At 47.6% G+C, this 22,095-nt stretch overlaps 1 protein-coding gene across 6 annotated transcripts in view; it reads right to left on the reverse strand.

Annotated features, from left to right (window-relative positions):
* The window catches only part of RBM26 (RNA binding motif protein 26), a 946,655-nt gene that overhangs the window by 167,144 nt on the left and 757,416 nt on the right, over positions 1-22,095 (reverse strand). For all 6 annotated transcript variants that reach the window (XM_033948169.1, XM_033948166.1, XM_033948165.1 and 3 more), the window contains one exon: positions 5,245-5,355. In XM_033948169.1, coding sequence (XP_033804060.1) covers positions 5,245-5,355 — 111 coding nt within the window. The remainder of the gene's footprint in view (positions 1-5,244; positions 5,356-22,095) is intronic.

Here is a 22,095-nt window from a genome sequence, read left to right on the forward strand (position 1 = left end):
GTTACCAGAGGATGAAGAGAAAGAGACCGACCCTCGAGATGCCGATGGAACGCCGCAATGGCACTGAGATGCACCCGAATGGAAGTCGTCTTCAGTCCAGACTTAGACAGATGCAACAAATATTCCAGCACCGAAGAGACTGGAACTGAACTCGGGTCCAGATGGTTCGAGGAACACCAGGATGAAAATCTGGTCCACTTCTGGGAATAACAAAGCCTAGTCGAGACCTTGCGCGAGGCTTCCAAAATCTCCCTCACCGACTGAGAAACCAGAACCGAAGTCAAGGGGAAAGGAACCAAGCGGTCAGATGTAAAGACTGAAGATTGGGATGTAACAGCGAACCCCGACTCTGAGACAGCAGAGAGGGAAAAACAGGCAGAAGTAGAGGTTCCCTGACACTGAGTTGAAGGAGCAGGAAGAACCAGTGCTTTCTGGGCCAACGAGGCGCAATGAGAATCATAGTGGCTCTGGTCGATTTGAGATGTACCAACGTTCTCAAGATCAGAGGAAAAGGAGGGAACGCATAAAGGAACCTCCCCCCCAGTCGAGAAGGAAGGCATCGGCTTCGAGACGGTCCCGGGAGTACATCCGAGAACAATAGAGGGGCAGTTTGTGAGTCTCCAGGAGGCAAACAGATCCACCTGAGGAGTCCCCCAGCGGTCGAAGACCTCGCGTAGAACCCGGGAGTTCAGCGACCACTCGTGCGGCTGAAGAAGACGACTGAGTTTGTCTGCCAGACAGTTCCTCTCTCCCTGAATGTAAACTGCACGCAGGAAGATGTTCTGGGAGACCGCCCATTCCCAAAGGCGCAGGGCTTCCCGGCACAGGGACCAAGAGCCCGTTCCGCCCTGTTTGTTCACATAATACATTGCCACCTGGTTGTCCGTCCGCACGAGGACTACCTGATCGTGTAGCAAGTGGCAGAACGCTCGAGCCGCCAGAAAAATGGCCCGAAGCTCCAACACATTGATGTGACAAAGACGGTCCTCTGCCGACCATAGACCCTGAGTCCGCAGACTGTCGAGATGAGCCCCCCACGCATACTCCGAGGAGTCCGTGGTCAGGACCTTGCGATACGGAGGAACGAGAAAGAGCAAACCCCCGGAAAAATTGGAAGAGTTGGTCCACCAACGGAGCGAGCGTCTCAAAGAAGGAGTCACCGTTATTGGACAAGAGACTGGGTCGCGATCCTGACGCCACTGCGAGGCCAAGGTCCACTGAGGAAGCCTCAGAAGCAAGCGGGCGAACGGAGTAACGTGGACCGTCGATGCCATGTGGCCCAGAAGAACCATCATGCGCTGAGCCGATACTACAGGCATCAGCGAAACCTGGCGACTCAACCGAAGCAGGGCCTCCAACCGAGGGGGGGGGGGGAGGAACGAACGGAGGCGAACCGTGTCCAGCACGGCTCCGATAAAATGAAGGGATTGAGTAGGGCACAACTGAGACTTCGGAAAGTTCACTTCGAACCCCAGACATTGAAGGAAGATGATAGTCTGTCGGGTCGCTGAGATAACTCCCTCCCTGGTCGATGCCTTGATCAGCCAATCGTCCAGGTAGGGAAAGACCTGTAGCCCCCGAGATCGCAGGGCTGCAGCGACTACCACCATACACTTCGTGAAGACTCGAGGGGACGAAGCCAGTCCGAAGGGAAGGACCCGATATTGAAGGTGCAACTCCCCCAACTGAAACCGTAAGAATTTGCGGAAGGCGGGATGCACCGGAACATGAGTATATGCTTCCTTTAAGTCCAGGGAGCACATCCAATCCCCTTCCTCCAAAAGAGGATACAACACCGGAAGCGACAACATACGGAACTTCTCCCGGACCAGGAACTTGTTGAGCTTCCGGAGGTCCAAAATGGGGCGTAAGTCCCCGGTCTTCTTTGGGACCAGAAAGTAACGGGAGTAAAACCCCCGCCCCCGTTGGTCGGGGGGTACAGGTTCCACCGCCCGAAGGCTCAACAAGGCCCTCGCTTCCGCGAGAAGAAGAGGAAGTTGGGCTTGACTGAATGGGTAAGCCCCCGGCGGATGCTCCGGCGGCGTGGCTGAGAAATTGAGCGAGTAGCCCTCGGAGATAATCCGGAGCACCCAAGCATCTGATGTGATCCCGATCCAGGCCGCATAAAAGGCTCGGAGCCGACCCCCGATAGGAAGGGGGTTCGGCGAGAGTGCAGAGGGGGCCCGCCCCCATCCGCACATCATGTCAAAAAGACGGCGCCGGCTTGGACGCCCCCTGCGCCTGGGGATTTTGTTGGCCTCCCCTACCCTGTTGCGGCGGGTGCCAGGGCGGAGGTCTAGAGAAGGCCGGCGTGGACTTCTGCGGGTATCGCCTCGGGGGAGGCCGGAATGGCTTCTGCGGCGGGGCCCGAGGTTTAGGACGGACCAAGGAGGCAAGGGAGCGCTCCTGTTCCGACAGACGTTTGGTCGCCGCCTCCAGGGACTCATCAAATAATTCAGAGCCAACGCAGGGTAGATTGGCCAGACGTTCCTGCAAGTTCGGGTCCATGCCCAGGGTACGTAGCCATGCCAGGCGGCGCATTGCCACTGCAAAGGCGGATACCCTGGAGGCCAGTTCAAATGCGTCGTAAACAGCGTGAAACAGGTACAGACGCAGCTGAGATAAGTTGGACATGAACGTGGCAAAACCCTCCTTGTGGGAATCCGGCATGACCCCTTGATAACGAGGCAAGTCTTTGACCATGCTTCGAAGATAAGAGGAAAACGTAAAGGCATAATTGAGGACTCTGGTAGCCATCAATGAATTGAAATAGAGGCGATGACCAAACTTGTCCAGGGTCCGCCCTTCCCGTCCGGGCGGGACCGCCGCCGAGACCTTAGAGGGCTGCGACTTCTTCAGCGCCGACTCAACGAGCAAGGACTGGTGAGACAGTTGTACTTTCTCGAAGCCCTTACATGGGATGGTCCGGTACTTGGACTCCATCTTAGAAGGCACCACTGTGACTGTAAGAGGGGAGTCCAAATTTCTCAGGAAGGTCTGGTGGAGGACCTTATTGAGAGGCAGACGAGGAGTTTCTCTCGGGGGAGTGGGCAAGTCTTGTTCCTCCAAAAACTCCTTCGTGTACTGGGACCCAGCAAGCAAGTCCAGGTCCAAAGCACGTGCCATATCCTGCACGAATTTTGAGAAGGAAGAGGGCCTGGCCGGCGGGGAAGGAGTTCGCGAAGTCCGTGCCGCCAAGAAAGAGGGGGAAGCCTCGCGGGAATACCGAGGCTCCCTACCAGACCCCGATCCCCAGGAGGCCGTACCGAGCGACCTCGAAGGGGTCGGGGACCGCCTATGCCCCGAGGAGCCCTTGGGGGAAGTCCCCGGGGTATGAGGAACCGAGGCACGTCCCCTCCGTCTCGGCGAGGAGTCTCTCGAACCCCTCCCCACGGGGGACCGGAAAAGCCTCGGATTGTCGAGGCGGAGCTCCGAGACACGCAAGGTCCCACCCCCGGTCGGTGAGGAGTGACCGCGTCTCCGAGGAGAACCCCGAGAACGCTTGGGCTTCCTCGGCCGACGCCTCGCCCGAGGCCGACCCGAGGGCGAGGAGCCCCTGGAGGACCTCGAGGAAGAGGACGTGGAAGAGATCCTCCTAACCCGACGCACCTTGTCCCGAGGCCTGACACTTCTCTCAGGCTGGTCAACCGAGGTCGAGGGCAAGGTCGGGATCGAGGTCAGCAGACCCCCGGGGGCCGAAGCCGAGGGCACCGAGATCGAGGCCGCCGACGCCGGGGCAGTCGAGGCCGGAGCAGTCGAGGCCGAAGCCTGCTGCAGGTGCGCGAGGGCCCCGGACAGCTCCGAGGCAATCAGCGCTCGGAGCAAGTCCTGGAAGACCGGAACCCCCATCATGGCTGGCAGGTCCCAGGCCGAGGGGTGCTCCCTGGAGGGCGACCTCGGTCTCGAGTATTCCCTCGGGGCACTAGACTTCACCACTCGGGGCGGGGCCGACGACCCACCCGCAGTCGAGGAGCCTGAGGATGGCTTCTTCGCCGACCCTGGAGTCGAGGATGGAAGGGAGGACTTACCCGAAGCAGGCTTGGTCGAGGCAGCAGGCTTGGAGGAAGTCGAGGGTCGCGGTGAGGTCGAGGGACCGGAGGCCGAGGTCGAGGCCGGGGCCGAAGCCGAGGCCGACGTCGAGGCCTTCCCCGCCGCGGGGTCCGCAGAGAAGAGCTCCGCCATCCGGGCACGGCGTCGGCGGAGCGCTCTAGTCTGAAAAGTTGAGCACCTATCACAGGACTCCGTAGGATGCTCAGGACCCAAACAAATCAAGCACCACCGGTGAGGATCGGTAATCGAAAGCAACCGATCACACCGGGTGCACTTCTTAAAGCCCGTCAAGGGACGGGACATGAAAGCCAAAAAGACCGGGAACGAACGAAGTCCCGCGGCCGCGGCACCCGGGAGCCCCCGGAGCTGAACCGAAGAAAAATAAAATTTTTTTTTTTTTTTGACGACAAACGACCAACTAAAAAAGAAAACAATAAGAAAAGCACAGCGACCGAGCGAAAAGACTCAGACGCGGTGTCAGAAGGCCAAAAAACACAAGCACAATTTCCACAGGGCTTCTGGCTCCGTGGAAAAAACTGAACTGAGGACCACGAGGTGGGGATGCGCCCTCTAGTGGACAAGAAGGCATGCACATGCGTGGTGCAGTGTAGCAAACTTGAAACTTCAATCAAGTTTGCTTGAAAAGCTGTCCGCGCTGGGGCTCCGTAGATGACGTCACCCACATGTGAGAATATCATGCCTGCTTGTCCTGGGATAATGAAGGTTATTTAAGTTATACTTAAAATGGCATGAGTGGCAAATAGCTCTTATTTTAATTTTTAAAAAAATCATTCATATTTTTCATAATAAACATCAAATTTTTCATATACATGCATCACACCTTATCACATTATTATCACTTTCTTATTAAGTACCTATCGTAAGTACTAAGAATATAAATTTATTTTGCTGTTGTCTTACGCTTGAATGGCAGCTGTCCGAGTGGTACCATAAAACAAGTTTGCCCAACATTTCAGTCACAGAAAGATGACTAAACATTGGTCAATCAAAATTGGACGTGGTACAACCAGGACAGATGCAAGAACCATATGATTACAACTACTCTTTTTGACACATTCTGAAATGTATTTAGCCTCTGTATTTATTGTTTAACAGACAATAGTTACACATGAGAAAATTTTACTCTTATACCAAATGATGATTATTAATGCTCACTTAAAAAAATAAACTTACTTCCTCATCATCTTGTTCAACCTCTTCTGTTTCAACAGATATATTAGCTACTGGTTTATTCCATGCCAGTTTTAAATCCTGTCCTTTGAACCGAGCTCCATGAATAGCGGCCTGAAAAAGATCCATATCCAAATTACTTTTTTTTTTAAAAAAAAAATGGGATTATTTTCAGTAAAAAAGTAATAAAATATAACATAATCTTATCTACACTGAATGCCAGGTATCAAACTGTAAAACTGTTCTTGATGGAAAATGAAATTAGTACACATATTTCCAAGTTATTTATTATGTTATACTGCCCATCTGAGAGGTTTACAAGAGCTAAATCAAAAACATAAATACTTACCTACAGCAGATGTTCTCTATTAACATCAAGACAAATCTTTAAATATAGGGACATCACTAACAGAGCTCAGTACAGGGAGCAGTACCTTGACAACCTTTTCAGAAGCCTTTCGGTAGGCTCACTGTGCATGCACACCTATTCCTGCTTGCCCCTGTGGTACAGGACCTCTTCAGTCTATTACAAGCTAGAGCAAGATTTCTTAACAGTTTTTGGTTCCTGCACCCCTTTAGCAGATCAATGAAACCTTTGTATCCCTTTTCTAAACCACTAGTGATTATTGACAGATATATATGTCACTGTTAGTTGCTAACAGTGGTAACTGCTACTTACAAGTTGCTAAAATTACAGCAGTACAGTTATACAACCAAAAACTGTCGTAATTATCTGCCTTCACTCTTTCTAGATAGTTTCAATCAATTGCCTCAGATAACAAGACCTTTTTCCACATCTCATCTGACCTCATCCTGCACTCCTTGGAAGTGCAAGCATCACTGGTTAAGAATTCCTGAGCTAGAAAAATGCATCTCTTTGGAAAGTATGCGTATGTGTGTCTGTAGGATTTAAGTTCTGTTGTTCTCGAAGAACACGTTCTACATATCTCTCTGAGGACAATGAGACTCCATAGCTACAGGCTACTATCAACAGAAAAAGGAGAAAACTTCACACAACTGGTACCAGAAGACCACAGACACCAATACTTTTGGTAGCAATAGGCGGTATAGAAAGATTAGGTTCTTACCTCGATAATCTTCTTTCTTGTAGGTGGGTTTAGCAGTCCTGAATGCTAGGGTTAAGAATCTGAACCTGCAAGTTGCTTGCAGAATGATATCACTCATCTTTCAACTCCCCCTTTCCCAGTAGCTTGCTCCTACCCTCTCAGTTTGTACAAAAGCAGTCAAGAACCACTGTAATGTAAAACATCACTGAAAGGAGGGCAACAGGGAAAACTCTCCAACACTATACTTCTGTACCGCTCTGAAACAAGTATAACATTATCAAAATTATGTAACGGCACTAAAATTAATGGAGCTCACAGCTACTTGCATGTCCTGCTAAGAAGCAAAAAACTCAGACTTAATATCCCCCCTTTTTTTTTTTTTTTAGCTAAGAGAGAGAAATTCTTCACAGTCAGACATAGACTGAAATTGAGACCAAAGGCAGGCAAAGCCCCCTCATAGGACGGGGCTTCAGGACTACTAGACACATGTACAAGATTATTGAAGTAAGAACCTAATTTTTCTTTCTGGTGCAATGTGTCTAGTAGTCCTGAATGATAGGGACATACCAAAGCAGATCCCTGAGTCTAGGGCAGGACAAATGAGTTTGCCTTTAATACTCATGACCCAAACGTCTGCTCTATGGAACCTGGTAAAGGTATGAAGAGTAGACCATATTGCTGCTACATAAATCTCTATAAGGGAACACAAAAATTGCCATACAGGGATAGACCGAAGGTCTATCAAGCCCAGTATCCTGTTTCCAACAGTGGCCAACCCAGGTCCCAATTACCTAGCTAGATCCTAAGTAATAGAACAGATTTTATGCTGCTTATCCTAGGAATAACCAGTGGATTTCCCTAAGACAGTTCAATAATAGCCTATGGACTTCAGAATGTATAGCTGAAATAGAACTTGAATCTGGGAGACTGCACAAGCCTCTGCCTATGAGGCAGCCACCCCTCTGATGGAGTGTGCCTTCAAAATAATCGGCGGCTGCTTATCATACCTCACATATGCAGAGGAAATGAATACTTACAGTTTTGAGCAATTCCCAGACAGAGGCAAAATGTAGTGTTCCCTTCCAGTTACTTCCCAAAGCAATCGAGCAGCACTGGAACAGAATACAAAGGAGGGGAACGGGAAATGTCCCCGCATACATTACACAATTCTGTTCTGCTCTGTAACTTAGAAACAAGAATTAGAACAATGAACAGGAATTTTTTTTTTTTTCTAAATAACCTTAGAGAACCAACCTGTTGTGTTCAACAAGCATTAACAATAAGGAAGCCAGAGGCTGAAAAATGCATGTACATATACAAGAGTCAGATTTTTGTATGTAGAAAAATGACAGGAGAAGCTCCAGGCCTGGAATCTAGAAGCATCTCAGGAAGAAAAGCAGACAAAACTGTATTTACTGAGGGTGGGTCATATGGATCCAGAGAGGATTAATAAAAATAAGATTAAGAACAGCTTTACTGTCAGACCAATGGTCCATCAAGCCCAGTAGCCCGTTCTCACGGTGGTCAATCCAGGTCACTAGTACCTGGCCAAAACCCAAGGAGTAGCAACATTCCATGCTACCGATCCAGGGCAAGCAGTGGCTTCCCCCATGTCTTTCTCAATAACAGATTATGGACTTTTCCTCCAGGAAATTGTCCAAACCTTTCTTAAAACCAACTACGCTATCTGCTCTTACCACAACCTCTGGAAATACACTCAAGAGCTTAACTATTCTCCGAGTGAAAAAAAATTTCCTCCTATTCGTTTTAAAAGTATTTCCCTGTAACTTCATCGAGTGTCCCCCTAGTCTCTGTAACTTTTGATGGAGTGAAAAATCAATCCATATGTACCCGTTCTACTCCACTCAGGATTTTGTACACTTCAATCAAATCTCCCCTCAGCCGTCTTTTTTCCAAGCTGAAGAGTCCTAACCGTTTTAGTCTTTCCTCATACGAGATGAGGTCCATCCCCTTTATCATCTTGGTTGCTCTTCTTTGAACATTTTCTAGCGCCACTATATCTTTCTTGAGATAAGGAGACCAGAACTGAACGCAGTACTCCAGATGAGGTCGCACCATGGAGCCATACAAGGAAATTATAAAATTCTTAGTCATGTAAACTATCCCTTTTTAAATAATTCCTGGCACCATGTTTGCTTTTTTGGCCACCGCCACACATTGGGCGGAAGGTTTCATCGTTTGTCTACGATGACACCCAGATCCTTTTCTTGGGAGCTAATCGCCAAGGTGGACCCTAGCATCCGGTAATTGTGATTCAGGTTATTCTTTCCAATGTGCATCACTTTGCATTTGTCCATGTTAAATTTCATCTGCCACTTGGACACCCAGTCTTCCAATTTCCTAAGGTCTGCCTTTTAAACTAGGAAGAAGGGGAAAGCCGACAGTCGACCAAGAGAGAGAGTCGATGATTCGGGAACGGGTATACCCAGAGGATACTGTGCAGGAAGATAGTGGGGAAGACTCACCGGATCTCAGGCAAGACAGATCTAAAGAGACACAAGGGGAAAGGAAATGCAATAAAGGAACAGGCCACAAACTCAAGTGTTAAGGAGCCTAAGAAACAAGATCGGTAAATTAGAAGCTGTGGCACAAAATGATAACATTGACATCATCGGCATCACGGAAACATGGTGGACCGAAGAAAACGTCTGGGACACTGTGTTACCGGGATACAAACTATACCGCAGAGACAGAGTGGGTCAAAAAGGTGGGGGTGTTGCCCTATATGTCAAAGAAGGAATCAAATCTATTGGAGAGAACACACCTGAAATGACGAGTAAGTTGGAGTCTCTATGGTCAAAATTCCGGGAGCCAATGGATTGGAAATGAAGATCGGCATTTACTATCGACCCCCAGGGCAGTCCGAAGAAATTGATGGAGAAATGATAGATGAGATCAAACGCAACTGCAGGAGAGGCAACACAGTTATCATGGGGGATTTCAACTATCCGGGAATAGACTGGAACCTAGGTACCTCCGGCTGTGGTAGGGATACCAAGTTCCTGGATGCTGTAGGCGATTGTTTCCTGGAACAACTTGTCAAGGAAAATACAAGAGGAAATGCAATTCTGGACTTGATTCTAAATGGACTATGAGGACAGGCGCAAGATGTAGAAATAGAGGGGATGCTGGGAACCAGTGATCACAATATGATCCGCTTCAACATGGATGCAGGGACAAGACATCGATTCAGAACAACGGCCACAGCACTTAACTTCCGAAAAGGGAATTACGAAGGGATGAGACTCATGGTGGGGAAGAAGATCAAGAAGAGGATAAGCACTGTTAAAACACTAGAGCAGGCATGGTCCCTTTTTAAAGGCACAATCACCGAGGCACAAAATCAATATATACTGCGTATCAATAAGGGATCCAAGAGGAAAAGGAACAAAGAACTGGCGTGGCTCACTGTTGTGGTGAAGGAAGCGATCAGAGAAAAGAAGACTTCATTTAATGAATGGAAAAGGTCAAAAACGGACGAAAACTGGAAAAAGCACAAACAGCATCAACGCAGGTGCCATAAAGCAGTAAAGGGGCCAAAAAAGACTACGAGGCAAAAATAGCCAAGGAGGCAAAAAACTTCAAGCCATTCTTTCGATATATTAAGGGGAAACGACCCGTAAAGGAAGCGATGGGACCGTTGGATGATGATGGAATAAACGGAGTGCTAAAGGAGGACAAAGCAATCGCCGATAAACTGAACACATTTTTTGCTTCTGTGTTTACCAAAGAGGATATACACAACATACCGGAACCCAACAGACTATATTGCTGGAGCTGAAGACGGGAAACTGACAAGGTTGACGGTTAGTCTAGAACAGGGGTGTCCAATGTCAGTCCTCGAGGGCCGCAATCCAGTCGGGTTTTCAGGATTTCCCCAATGAATATGCATGAGATCTATTTGCATGCACTGCTTTCAAAGCATATTCATTGGGGAAATCCTGAAAACCCGACTGGATTGCGGCCCTCGAGGACCGACATTGGACACCCCTGGTCTAGAAGAAGTATGCAGGCAGATTGATAGGCTTAAGAGCGACAAATCCCCGGGACCGGATGGCATCCATCCGAGGGTCATTAAGGAACTGAAAGGGACAATAGCTGAACTACTTCAACTAATAGCCAATCTGTCGATCAAATCGGGAAAGATTCCGGAAGACTGGAAGGTGGCAAATGTTACGCCAATCTTCAAAAAAGGTTCAAGGGGAGATCCGGGAAACTACAGACCGCTGAGTCTGACCTCGGTACCGGGAAAGATGGTAGAGGCGCTGATAAAAGACCGCATCATTGATCACCTGGACGGACACAAACTGATGAGGACCAGTCAGCATGGCTTCAGCAAAGGACAATCTTGCTTGACGAATCTGCTGCACTTCTTCGAGGGAGTCAACAGGCAGATAGACAAGGGTGACCCGGTCGACATTATATATCTGGATTTTCAGAAGGCGTTCGACAAAGATCCGCATGAACGACTTCTTCGGAAAATTGAGAGCCATGGAATAGAGGGTGAACTACTCACGTGGATTAGAAACTGGCTAATGGATAGGAAACAGAGAGTGGGGGTAAATGGACAATACTCGGACTGAAAGAATGTCACCAGTGGAGTGCCGCTGGGCTCGGTGCTTGGACCCGTGCTCTTCAACATATTCATAAATGATCTGGAAACAGATACGATGAGTGAGGTGATTAAATTTGTGGACGATACGAAGTTATTCAGAGTAGTGAAGACGCAGGGGGACTGTGAAGATCTGCAACACGACATAACCATGCTCTAGAAATGGGCAACAACATGGCAAATGAGATTCAACGTGGATAAGTGTAAAGTAATGCATGTTGGTATCAAAAAATCCCATGAATGAATACAGGATGTCGGGGCGGTACTTGGGGAGACTCCCCAGGAAAGGGACTTGGGAGTACTGGTCGACAAGTCGATGAAGCCGTCTGCACAATGTGCGGCGGCGGCGAAAAGGGCGAACAGAATTCTAGGAATGATTAAGAAGGGAATCACGAACAGATCGGAGAAGGTTATCATGCCGCTGTACGGTGCCATGGTACGCCCTCACCTGGAATACTGCGTCCAGCACTGGTCGCCGTACATGAAGAAGGACATGGCACTACTTGAAAGGATCCAGAGAAGAGTAACTAAAATGGTTAAGGGGTTGGAGGAGCTGCTGTACAGTGAGAGATTAGAGAAGCTGGTCCTATTCTCCCTTGAAAAGAGGAGATTGAGAGGGGACATGATCGAAACATTCAAGATATTGAAGGGATTAGATTCAGTAGATAAAGACAGGTTGTTCACCCTCTCCAAGGTAGAGAGGACGAGAGGGCACTCTCTAAAGTTAAAAGGGGATAGATTCCGTACAAACATAAGGAAGTTCTTCTTCACCCAGAGAGTGGTGGAGAGCTGGAATGTTCTTCCAGAGTCTGTTATAAGGGAAAACACCCTCCAGGGATTCAAGACAAGGTTGGACAAGTTCTTGCTGAACCAGAACGAATGCAGGTAGGGCTGGTCTCGGTTAGGGCACAGGTCTTTGACCTGGGGGCCGCCGCGTGAGCGGACTGCTGGGTGCGATGGACAACTGGTCTGACCCAGCAGCGGCAATTCTTATGTTCTTAATTTCCAGATTATTTATAAACTAGTATTTTAGCCCGATACATTATCGGGTGCTAGAATATATATCTGTGTGTCTTTATTTCTGTCTCTCTCCCTCCCTATGTCTGTCTTTCTCCCTGGCCCCCTTTGTCTGTCTGTCTTTCTGTGTCTCTCTCTGTCCCTGTGTCTTTCTTCTTTTCTTTCTATCTATCTGTCTCCTATGCAGCAGCATTTCTCTCCCACCACTTCCCTGTGCAGCAGCCACAGCAGCATTCCCTCCCCCTCCATTTCCCTCTCCCCACACCACTTTCCTGTGCAGCAGCAGCAGCGTTTCCCTACCCCCCCTTTCTCTTCCCTCGGTCTGGCCAGCTCTCTTAGTCCCTTACCGCACCCCCTTCCTTTCCCGCGGTCCCGACAAACCTTCTGATTCCAGCAGCGCCTGCAGCACTCTACACACTGCTGCTTCGGGGCCTTCTACTGCCCAGCAAATCAGGGCAGTAGAAGGCCCCGAAGCAGCGTGTGTAGAGTGCTGCAGACGCTGCTTGAATCGAAAGGTTTCAGGACCCGCAGCCCTTGCCGGACCCAAAGCGAGCTCTGGGGTTTTTTGGGGTTTTTACGCGGTCCCAGCCGGAGCAAGAGGAGAAGCCTGTGAGGCAGGAATTAAAGTCCGTTGGAGGAGGGGAGGAGGGAGGAGAGCAGCTCCTCTCCCTTCCAGCTCCGGTCCGGCCCCTGCTGACATCGCCCTGACCAGTTCACACTCCGAAGCCACGGGAGACGCTGCGCTGTATGGCCTCTTCTTTCTGCTACTGCAAGCGTGGGTTCTGGGGAAGGACGGCAGTGGCAGCAGCAAACTTACAGGAAGGGAGGGAGTACTATATACTGCAACTTACAGCCTTCTCATAAGATCTTCAGATGTGCTTTTTACAGATTTTGTGCTTCTTGGCTTTATCCTATAGACGGCAAGAGCCACCGCGGCTGACAGGCTCCGTGCCGCCACGTGCATGCGCACTCCTACCTGCAGGTCCCTACAGTGCACGGAAAATAGGAGCACGCAGGTGGGAGTGCGCATGCGTGCTTAGGGCTTTATTATATTAGATAAGTAAAATACCAGTCCCAGTACAGACCTCTGTGGCACTCCATTGTTTTGCTCCTTTCCATTGAGAAAATTGACAATTTAACATCTAACCCCCCCCCCCCAATTTTCTATCCGATAACCAATTCCTAATCCACAACTGAACTTTGCCACCTATCCCATGAATCTTTAAATATTCTCAGGAGCCTCTCATGAGGAACTTTATCAAAAGCTTTCTGAAAATCTAGATATACTACATCAGGGGTGTCCAACCCTCGGCCCTCATGCGGCCCAGTGAGGTATTTCGTGCAGCCCCGCTCAAGGGTGATTCAGTGTTTTCCTCTGCCGCCTCCGGGTGTTTACATTCTTGCCAGGTTCCTCCTCCTTCTCAAGTCCTAACACGTCCTTCTCCCTCCCATCTGTGCCGCAAAGCCACGGGCAGAGGCTCCTACATGCCTCCTGGGCCAGGAGATTTGTCAGTTTTTAGCATATCTATCTTTTTGAGTACGTCTTCGAGGCTTACCTCCAAGCACGATAATTTTTCCTCTTGGTCCCCCTTAAAGAATTTTTCCAGTTCCGGCACATTGGATGTGACCTCTTTCGTGAAGACTGACGAGAAGAACGTGATTAATCTGTCCACCACCTCCTTTTCCCTTCCTGTCACCCCTCATTCAGGGGTCCCACCTCCTCCCTTGCCAGTTGTTTCCCTTTCACATATTGAAAGAATGGTTTAAAATTCCGTGCCTTCTTTGCAAGTCTCTCTTCATACTCTCTCTTTGCTATTCTAACCACGCGGTGACATTCTTTTTGATGTTTCCTGTGCTCTTTCCAATTTTCCACGGTTTTATCCTTTTTCCACGTACTGAAGGATTTTTTCTTATCTCCTATCACCTTCTTAACTTTATTGGTTAGCCATGCTGGGTCTTTTGCTCGATTCTTTCTGCACCCTTTTCTAAATCTGGGTATATACCGGTTTTGTGCTTCGCTCAACGTGTCCCTAAATAAGGTCCAGGCTTGGTCCATCGTCCGTGCCTTTCTGGAACTTTTCTTGAGTTTTGTTTTTACCATTTGTCTCATGGCATCATAGTTCCCTTTCCTGAAGTTGAACGTTGTTGCAATGGTTCTCTTCCCCTTTGGCATACTTATTTCCACTTTGAATTGGATCGTGTTGTGATCACTGTTCCCTAATGGTCCCACTACTTCCACTTCTTGGACAGGTACTCTAAGCCCGTTTAGGATTAAATCCAGAATAGCTGTCCCTCTCGTTGGTTCCTTGACAAGCTGTTCCAAGTAGCAGTCCTGTACAGCCTCTAGGAACTCCGATTCCTTTGAACATTTTGAAACTCCATGGCTCCAGTCTATCCCTGGATAGTTGAAATCTCCCATAACTATGGTGCTAGCGTTTCTACTTTCTCGCCTCAACTCGGCTCTCAGTTCTTCACAAAGTGGAAACTCTCTTCTTCGCACCATCTCCTCAACCATGTGTTTATTGCTTGTAGCTCTGTCTGCCTCTTCACGTCTTCCCTTGGTACTGGCAGAATCTCGGAGAATGCTATCTTCTGTGTCCTCAGCTTCAGTTTCCTTCCTAGGATCTTGAACTGTTCAGTTAGTGTAGTCCTGCTGTAATTTCTCCTGTTGACATCATTTGTTCCAAAGTGGATTATCACTGCTGTCTCTTCTGTTTCTGTTCCTTCCAGGATCCTTTCGATTCTGTCGGTGATGTCCTTCGTTCTTGCTCTTGGGAGGCAGGTCACTAGCCGATCTTCTCTCCCTCCTGCTACGTAACTGTCCACTTCTCTCAGGATTGAGTCTCCCACTATGACTGTAGATTTCCCCTTCCTCAGCTTCCTCATTGGTCTCAAGTCTGTATCCTCGGTGTGGTTCAATACTTCTCTTTCAGGGTACCGGCGAGTCATCCCCTCCTCTGCTTGCTCGATTCTTCCATGAGGTCCTTCATCCTTGGTGTCTGTTGGTCCCTGTCTTCCATCTTGTGTGGGCGTAGCTTCCTCGCTCCAGCGCTGCTGATGGTCCTGTTCTTCCACCTTCCTGTAGGTCTCCTCGATGAATCTCTCGAGCTCCTTTACTTGCTCCTCGATGTGGCTCTCTTTTGTGGGGTCTTCAGCTGTCTTGAACGGTTCTTCCGAGATGTGGACTCCCTCCAGCTCCTGAACCCTGCACTGTAGTCAACCGACTTCCTTCTTCAGGCTTTCCAGTTCCTGACACCGACTGCTTACGTACGCCTGCCTTCCCGAGGGGAGGTAGTCGTACATATGACACTCCATGCAGTACACTGGGAAGCTCCTCCGGGTTCCTGCTGCTTCCATTACTCTTTCTTTTCAGTTCACTAGGTGCTCTCTCCTCTTTCTTCTGCATGTGTGCATGCGCTCTCTCCTGTGCTTGGCTCTTTCTTGCCTACTTCATCTGCCGCTTTTTGCTAGTGGGTCAGTTGTCCCCTCTTGGGCCTTTTTCTTGTCCCTGGAACCTGCTGCTTCTTTATCCTTCCCTGTCTTGTGTGCTCTCTTGTGTGTGTGCTCTCCTTATGCGTGTGCTTGCTTGTTCCTTACCTTCCTGCTGTTCTTTGGTGTTCTGGAGTCCTTGGCTGTCTTTACTCGGCCCTTCTCAAAGGTGCTCTCGCTAAGGGGAGCGCCTTCGCCGCACGCCAAACGGATGCGCGCCATTGGCTCTCCCCTTTTTAAGGGAGAGTCTGGGCGCTGACGCCGCTGGTGACACGGTGCGGGTGGGCGGAGCTTACTCTTGCCGCTGCCCGCTGCCGCTAACCCCTTCACCTCCTCTGCCTACCTCTTCTCCTTCTGGTTACCTCTCCTGCTTCCTCCTCTTCAGCCGCTGCTGCTCCAACTTCCCACACGGCTGCTATAGCGTTCGTGCCGCGGTTCCCTCCTTTTAAGGGGGAGTCCGGGCGCTGATGCCGCTGGTGACACGCTGCCCACTGCTACTAACCCCTTCGCCTCCTCTGCCTACCTCTTCTCCTTCTGGCTACCTCTCCTGCTTCCTCTTCTTCAACCGCTGCTGCTCCAACTTCCCACGCGGCTGCTGATGTACTTGGCCTCACTGAAACTGTCAGGTAGATTTCTTGCTAGGAAAGCTACGATGAAGCTGACACCAGCCAGAAATTCCAGATAACCCAGAACACAGTGTAACAGGAAGAAAAAAAATATATAAATTTAAAGCAGAGAAACTGGTGAGGAAGTGCTGAGATCTGCTCAGGGGATGGGCCCATGCACAAAGCCTGTGAGCTGCAGACATGAGGGACAGAGAGTCTGCAGCAGGAAGCTTTGCACAAGGTAGCAACTCGATCATTAAGAGTCCCTGAACTGTTATTGTGAGATACAGGGGAGTAAAGAGATTAAGGCAGCACCAGCAATTGGTGAGGCTGCTGAGTGGAAGTTTCTAGGTTAGAGTTATTATTTTTTGGGCCGCAAAAACCCGGACAGTTGGCCCCACCCTGTTCTACCTCCAGTCCCGCCCTATTGTGCCCCAGCCCCACCCAGTTCTACCTTTGGCTCCTCCACATTCTGCCCCACCCCTTCCCTGTTCAGCCTGCAACCCCACCCCCACAAACCTCTCTTCTTCCCCTATAAGCTCCAGCCACATCTGGAGCATGCGCAGATGTGTGTGATGTTATCCGTGCATTCTCAGATGCCCTCCATATGTGGTTGGAGTTCATTAGGGAGTTCCAAAACCTGTTTGCCTGGTAACCCTATTCTAGGTCTGCTCTGCAGTTTGTCTGTGTGTGGAAGGAATGGCTATTTTTGAAATAATATTTCCTACAGTAATATTTCCCCTGACTGAACGATCCTCCATGTGTGCTGCTGACAACTGATTCAGCATCCCCGCTCTGATCAGGCTCACCATAGCTGTAAGAGAAGTGAATGGGAGAACCAGGAGCACGCATCCCTGCTCATTAGAGTGGGGATGCAGAAGCCGGTGGCTGCTCCCACTGTCAACGGTGCACATGGAGGATCAATCAGTCAGGGTACGTATTACTGCTTTTTTGGGTTCCTTTTCACAGTGTCCCTTTAACAAAGGTTTATTATTAGATATGTACATTACATTACATTACATTACTGGCTTATATTCCGCCTGTACCTTTCAGTTCTAAGCGGATTACATCAGAACGATAACTGGACATTTCCAGGAAGAGAAATACAAATTACAATTAAGGCGTAAGGTCTAAAGCAATTTTGATGAGTAGATTCTAAGAGGGGGAGAGAGGGGAAAAGGAAGGGATTAGGACGTTTGGGTGAATTTCTTGAATAGTAGGGTCTTGATTTCTTTGCGGAAAGCCTTGAGGTCAGTTGATGCTGTCAGTAGGTTGGTGATGGAGGGGTCCAATTTAGCTGCATGTGTTGCAAGTAAGTTGTCATACATCTTTTTGCGTTTAGTTCCTTTAAAAGGGGGGAAGGAGAAAGGGGATTGGGTTCTCCTCTGTCTGGTTGAGAGATTCCTGTTTAGACGGTTGTTTAGGTGGGTGGGTGCTGTTCCGTTTAAGGTTTTGAATAACATACAGTATAGTTTGAATTGAATGCGGGCTTGTATTGGAAGCCAGTGTGAGTCTAGGAAGGCGTTGGTGATGTGGTCAAATTTTCCAAGGGAATAGATCATTCTGAGGGCAGTGTTCTGCACGGTCTGTAGTTGTTTTATTAGGTAGGTAGGACAAGAAAGGTAGAGGATATTGCAGTAATCCAATAGACTTAGGACTAGGTATTGAACTATGAGTCTGAATTGTTCTTTTTCAAAGAATTTTCTGATTTTGCGGAGGTTGCGCATGGTGAAGAAAGCTTTTTGTGTGATTTTGTTGATTTGCACCTGAAGAGTGCAACCTCTGTCTACTGTTACTCCAAGGAGTTTGAGAGTGGGTTGTAGGGGATATTTGGTGGTTTTTATTTCTAGCTCAGTTAAAGAAGAGGTTATGTCCTTTTCAAGCAGTAGAAATTTAGTTTTATCTGGGTTGAGCTTCAGTTTATGTTCTGTCATCCATTTTTCCACTGCTTCTAGAGTTTTTTCCAGGGTGCCTGATTTGGTGGGGTCTTGTGTGTCAAAGGGGAGGAATATGGTGATATCGTCTGCATAGCTGAATGAAGTTACTTTGAGTTTGTCTAACAGGGTACCGAGGGAGGAAATGTAAAGATTGAAGAGCATGGGTGACAGTGGGGAACCTTGGGGTACTCCGCAGGGGTTGGTCCAAGGCTCTGATATAAGATCCTTTGTTTTTACTCTGTATGTTCTTGTTTTAAGGAATCCTTGAAACCAGTTATATACTTCGCCTGAGATCCCTATTGCTTCTAACATCTTCTATATTAGTGATTGCAAATTTGGGACCTGCTAAACCTTTTTATTTGCTCATCAGCTAGAGTTTGTGGGGCCCCAAAAAAATTTTTGTGGCCAATATGGCCCAAGGAAGCCAAAAGATTGGACACCCCTGCACTACATCAACTGGACCTTTATCCACGTTTGTTCACACTTTCAAAGAAGTCAAGCAAATTGGTGAGTCAAGATCTCCCTCGGCTGAACCCATGGTGACTCCATCTCATTAAATCATGTTTGTCTGCGTGTTCCATGATTTTATATTTTATAATTGTTTCCACCATTTTGCTCGGCACCAGTGGCATACCAAGGGGGTGGGGGCAGGCCGCCCCGGGTGCACGCTCCAAGGGGGTGCATAGCCGGCCGGGTCATGAACCTCCCGCGCTGCTCTAAACGGCACCTCAGTGCAGCTGCTATACTTATTCCAGAAAATTCAACAGGGTCTATTACTCCTCCATCCCTATTTACGTTTGTCTTCTGTGGTCAGGCTCCCAGCGCTTCAGCTGTGAACACAGAACAGAAATATTTGTTAAGCAATTCGGCCTTTTCTTTATCAGCTTCTACATATTCCTCCCCTTCACCTTTGAGTTTCACAATGCCACTTTTGCACTTCTTCCTATCACTAATTTATCTAAAAAATGTCTTGTCTCACCGTTTTACCATGTCAGCTATTATTTCTTCCATTTGCATCTTTGCTTTCCTGGCTACATTGTAAGGTTTTGCCCCCCAAATGTAAGGTTTGGAGGGGTAATGTTGAAGCGGCTTTACAATCTGCCAGGTCCCGGGTTCGATACCCTCGTTGAAGATTCAGTAGGCAGTAAAATTAATAACAAAGACAGCTAAGAGTGTTTGCACAAAGAATATATATTGTGCAGAAATAGGCTTACTATTACAGAAAGGCAATCTTTAGAAAGATACATAAGCTTTACTAGGTTAAGAAATGGACAGACAGAAATAGATATAAGCTTTACAAATACAGAGTTGATTCAGAGACTGCTTCTGTGCTCTTGTGAATGAGAGAGAAAAGACAGCTTCCTGAATAGGTGCTGTGAGGACAAAGAAAGGGTGAGAGGTAGAGAAGGAGGATGATGTTCCAGAGAAAGAGGGGGTGTTGCATAGAGGAGGCTTTTATAGGTAGAAACTATTGTATTTCCCAGTATCTTTCTGTTTATAATTTATAAAGTGTTTGAAACAATGGTTAGTTTAATTGATAAGGAAGATGTGATACTTGTAGGCATGGTAGATGGGATTAGTCTCTGGCTTCTTTGTCCCATTCAAGTAGCATATCTTCTTGATAAACAATCCAGTCTGGCTGGATGCTTAATGTATGTGAATTCTGTGCAGGAGCATTTAGGGTCTATCGGCATCAACATTCCAGAGTCAGATCGATATAATGTCCCATAGGCCTCTGCTGACATTGGTTAGGCCAACCGAAAATGTTGATTGCTTGCAATGCTAGGCTGACATAAATGATCAGCCTATCTTAACTTTTCCAGATATTTTTGCCTATCTTCCTCTTTCTGTAATCTTTTGTAGTTTATGAAAGCTAACCTCTTATTCATTACCTTCTCAGCTATTACTTTTGAGAACCAAAGTGGCCTTCTTTTCCTTTTACTTTACTTGCCTCATAAAAAGGTTTGTTGCCCTTACAATCGCTTCTTTAGGTTTTGCCCACCACAGTTCCACTCCTTCCAGACGTTCCCACCCAAACAACAATTCCTTGACATAAACCCCCCTCTGAACAAAGTTATTTTTTTTTTAAGTCTAGAACCTTTGCTTTTGAATGAACCCTCTCTATACCCACTTATACTGCTCAAGATGCCCCTCTTTATAAGCAAGGTCTCGGGCAGCTCCTTCCACAGAGGTTTGTAGAGCAACTACTTGTTCTACTCTGTATACTTTTTCATATTTATTTATCATTTTAATACATCCTAAATACAAGATGTTTAAAGGAAATACAGAAAATATAATACTCTCTTAGTCATAATACAAACTAAGAACTGAAATTTAAACATCCATAATCAACTAATACAGTCCACAACCTGAGAGGCGGAGACAAGATGAAAATAAAAGCCCCCTCGGGAAAGGGGGAATATACAAAAGAAAATAAAGATATTAAGAAATAGAGCAGCAAGTTCTTATCCTATCCAAAATAGTAATGACGCATAATTAACCTGTATCATTCGGGCTGTGTAGAGATTCCTTTACCTTTAAGGAAAAAACCTAATTGGGCAGGTTCAAAGAAAATATATTTACTCCCCTGATAGGAGATAAAGCATTTACAAGGAAATCGCAACTGAAAACTTGCCCCCAAAGCAATCACCTTTGATCTATATAACAGAAATTCTTTCCTCCTAGATTGCGTCCACCTTGAAACATCAGGAAATATATATACCCTTTCCCCCAAATAGGTAATCTGCTTTAAATTGAAATATAATTTCAGCAACATCTCTTTATCTTGAAGAAATATCGAGACCAATAAAGTTGCTCTTCCCTGAATTTCAATATCTGAAGACTGCAGAATAGCGGAAACATCGGTAATTGAGCATTTTCCTCTGCTAAAGCTTTTTCTTTCTGCATTTGTTTTAAATAATAAATTCTTTGTATCGTGGGAAGGCTTGCTTCTGGTACTTTTAAAACATTCAACATAAAGTTCTTAAACAGTTCTTGAGGTGACATAAACTTGGCAACCGGAAAATTAAGAATCCTCAAATTCAAATTCTTCTGCTGGTTTTCCAGGTTTTCGATCTTTCTCAAAATCATCATTTTATCTGTTGTTTGTTTGGTAATTAAATTCTTAGTCTCTGTTGTTACATTTTCTAAATTTTTTTAAGTCCACTTGGTGTTGCTGGGTAATAGACTCTAAGGAGCTTATCCTGGAAGTAGAATTCTGAGTTATAATAACAAAGTTAGAACATACCAGGTGAAGATTCTCAATCGCAGACCAAATAGAGTCCAGGGTAACAGCCTGTGGTTTCACCAACGGTCCAAGGAGGGAGATACCAGCCGACTTTGGTACGGCTCCTGCTCCAGGAATGGAATTCTGGGCTCCTGCAACCTCCCCACCGCTGGCTACCGACGGCTCCTCTCCCCCAGAACGCTGCTTTTCCGACGTCGAGGTCAGCGCGTCTGTTGTGTGTTTCACTTCCGGGTTCGCTTCGGAGAGAGAGCAAGCCTCCCCCCACACACCGGGGGAGCCCTCTAGCCAAGTCTGCTGCTGCGAAGATTCTCTGGGAATGGGAGGGGTGTGCGGTCCTCATGGGCTCAGCGAGAGAGACATCTCGCTGCCCAAGCTGTGGAGTTCCCGCTCCCCAGCAACGGAGACGCCCGATATGGAAGGAGGGACTGTAAATGCTGTTATTACAGTCTGCCTCGGCATCGAGAAGCCCGAGGTAGGTAGAGGGAAAACCCTCGTTTTCCCTCTTCGTTTAGGCATAGAAATAGCGTTTTAAGAGTGAAATGAAGGAAATTTTCTCCTAGAAGAGGGAAGTGCTCCTCTCAGCGTCCTGCTCCAAACGCCATCTTGCCCCTCTCTACTCTGTATACTTTTTCCAGATTTTACAAAGTAGATGTGGCTGCTCATGAGGACACCACTTTTGGGTCCTTTGTCTTGTGAGCAGGCTCTTCTGTCCCTCCCTAGATGTCAGCCATTGCTTTGGTACGTCACCATACATATGGACCCTTAGTGGATGGAACAGAATGAAAGATTAGGTTCTTACCTGCGTAATTGACAAGTTAAAAAGTGATAAGTTGCCTGGACCAGATGGTATGCATCCCAA

This window comes from Geotrypetes seraphini, chromosome 6 (genome assembly GCF_902459505.1).
Source record: "Geotrypetes seraphini chromosome 6, aGeoSer1.1, whole genome shotgun sequence".
Taxonomy (NCBI): domain Eukaryota; kingdom Metazoa; phylum Chordata; class Amphibia; order Gymnophiona; family Dermophiidae; genus Geotrypetes; species Geotrypetes seraphini.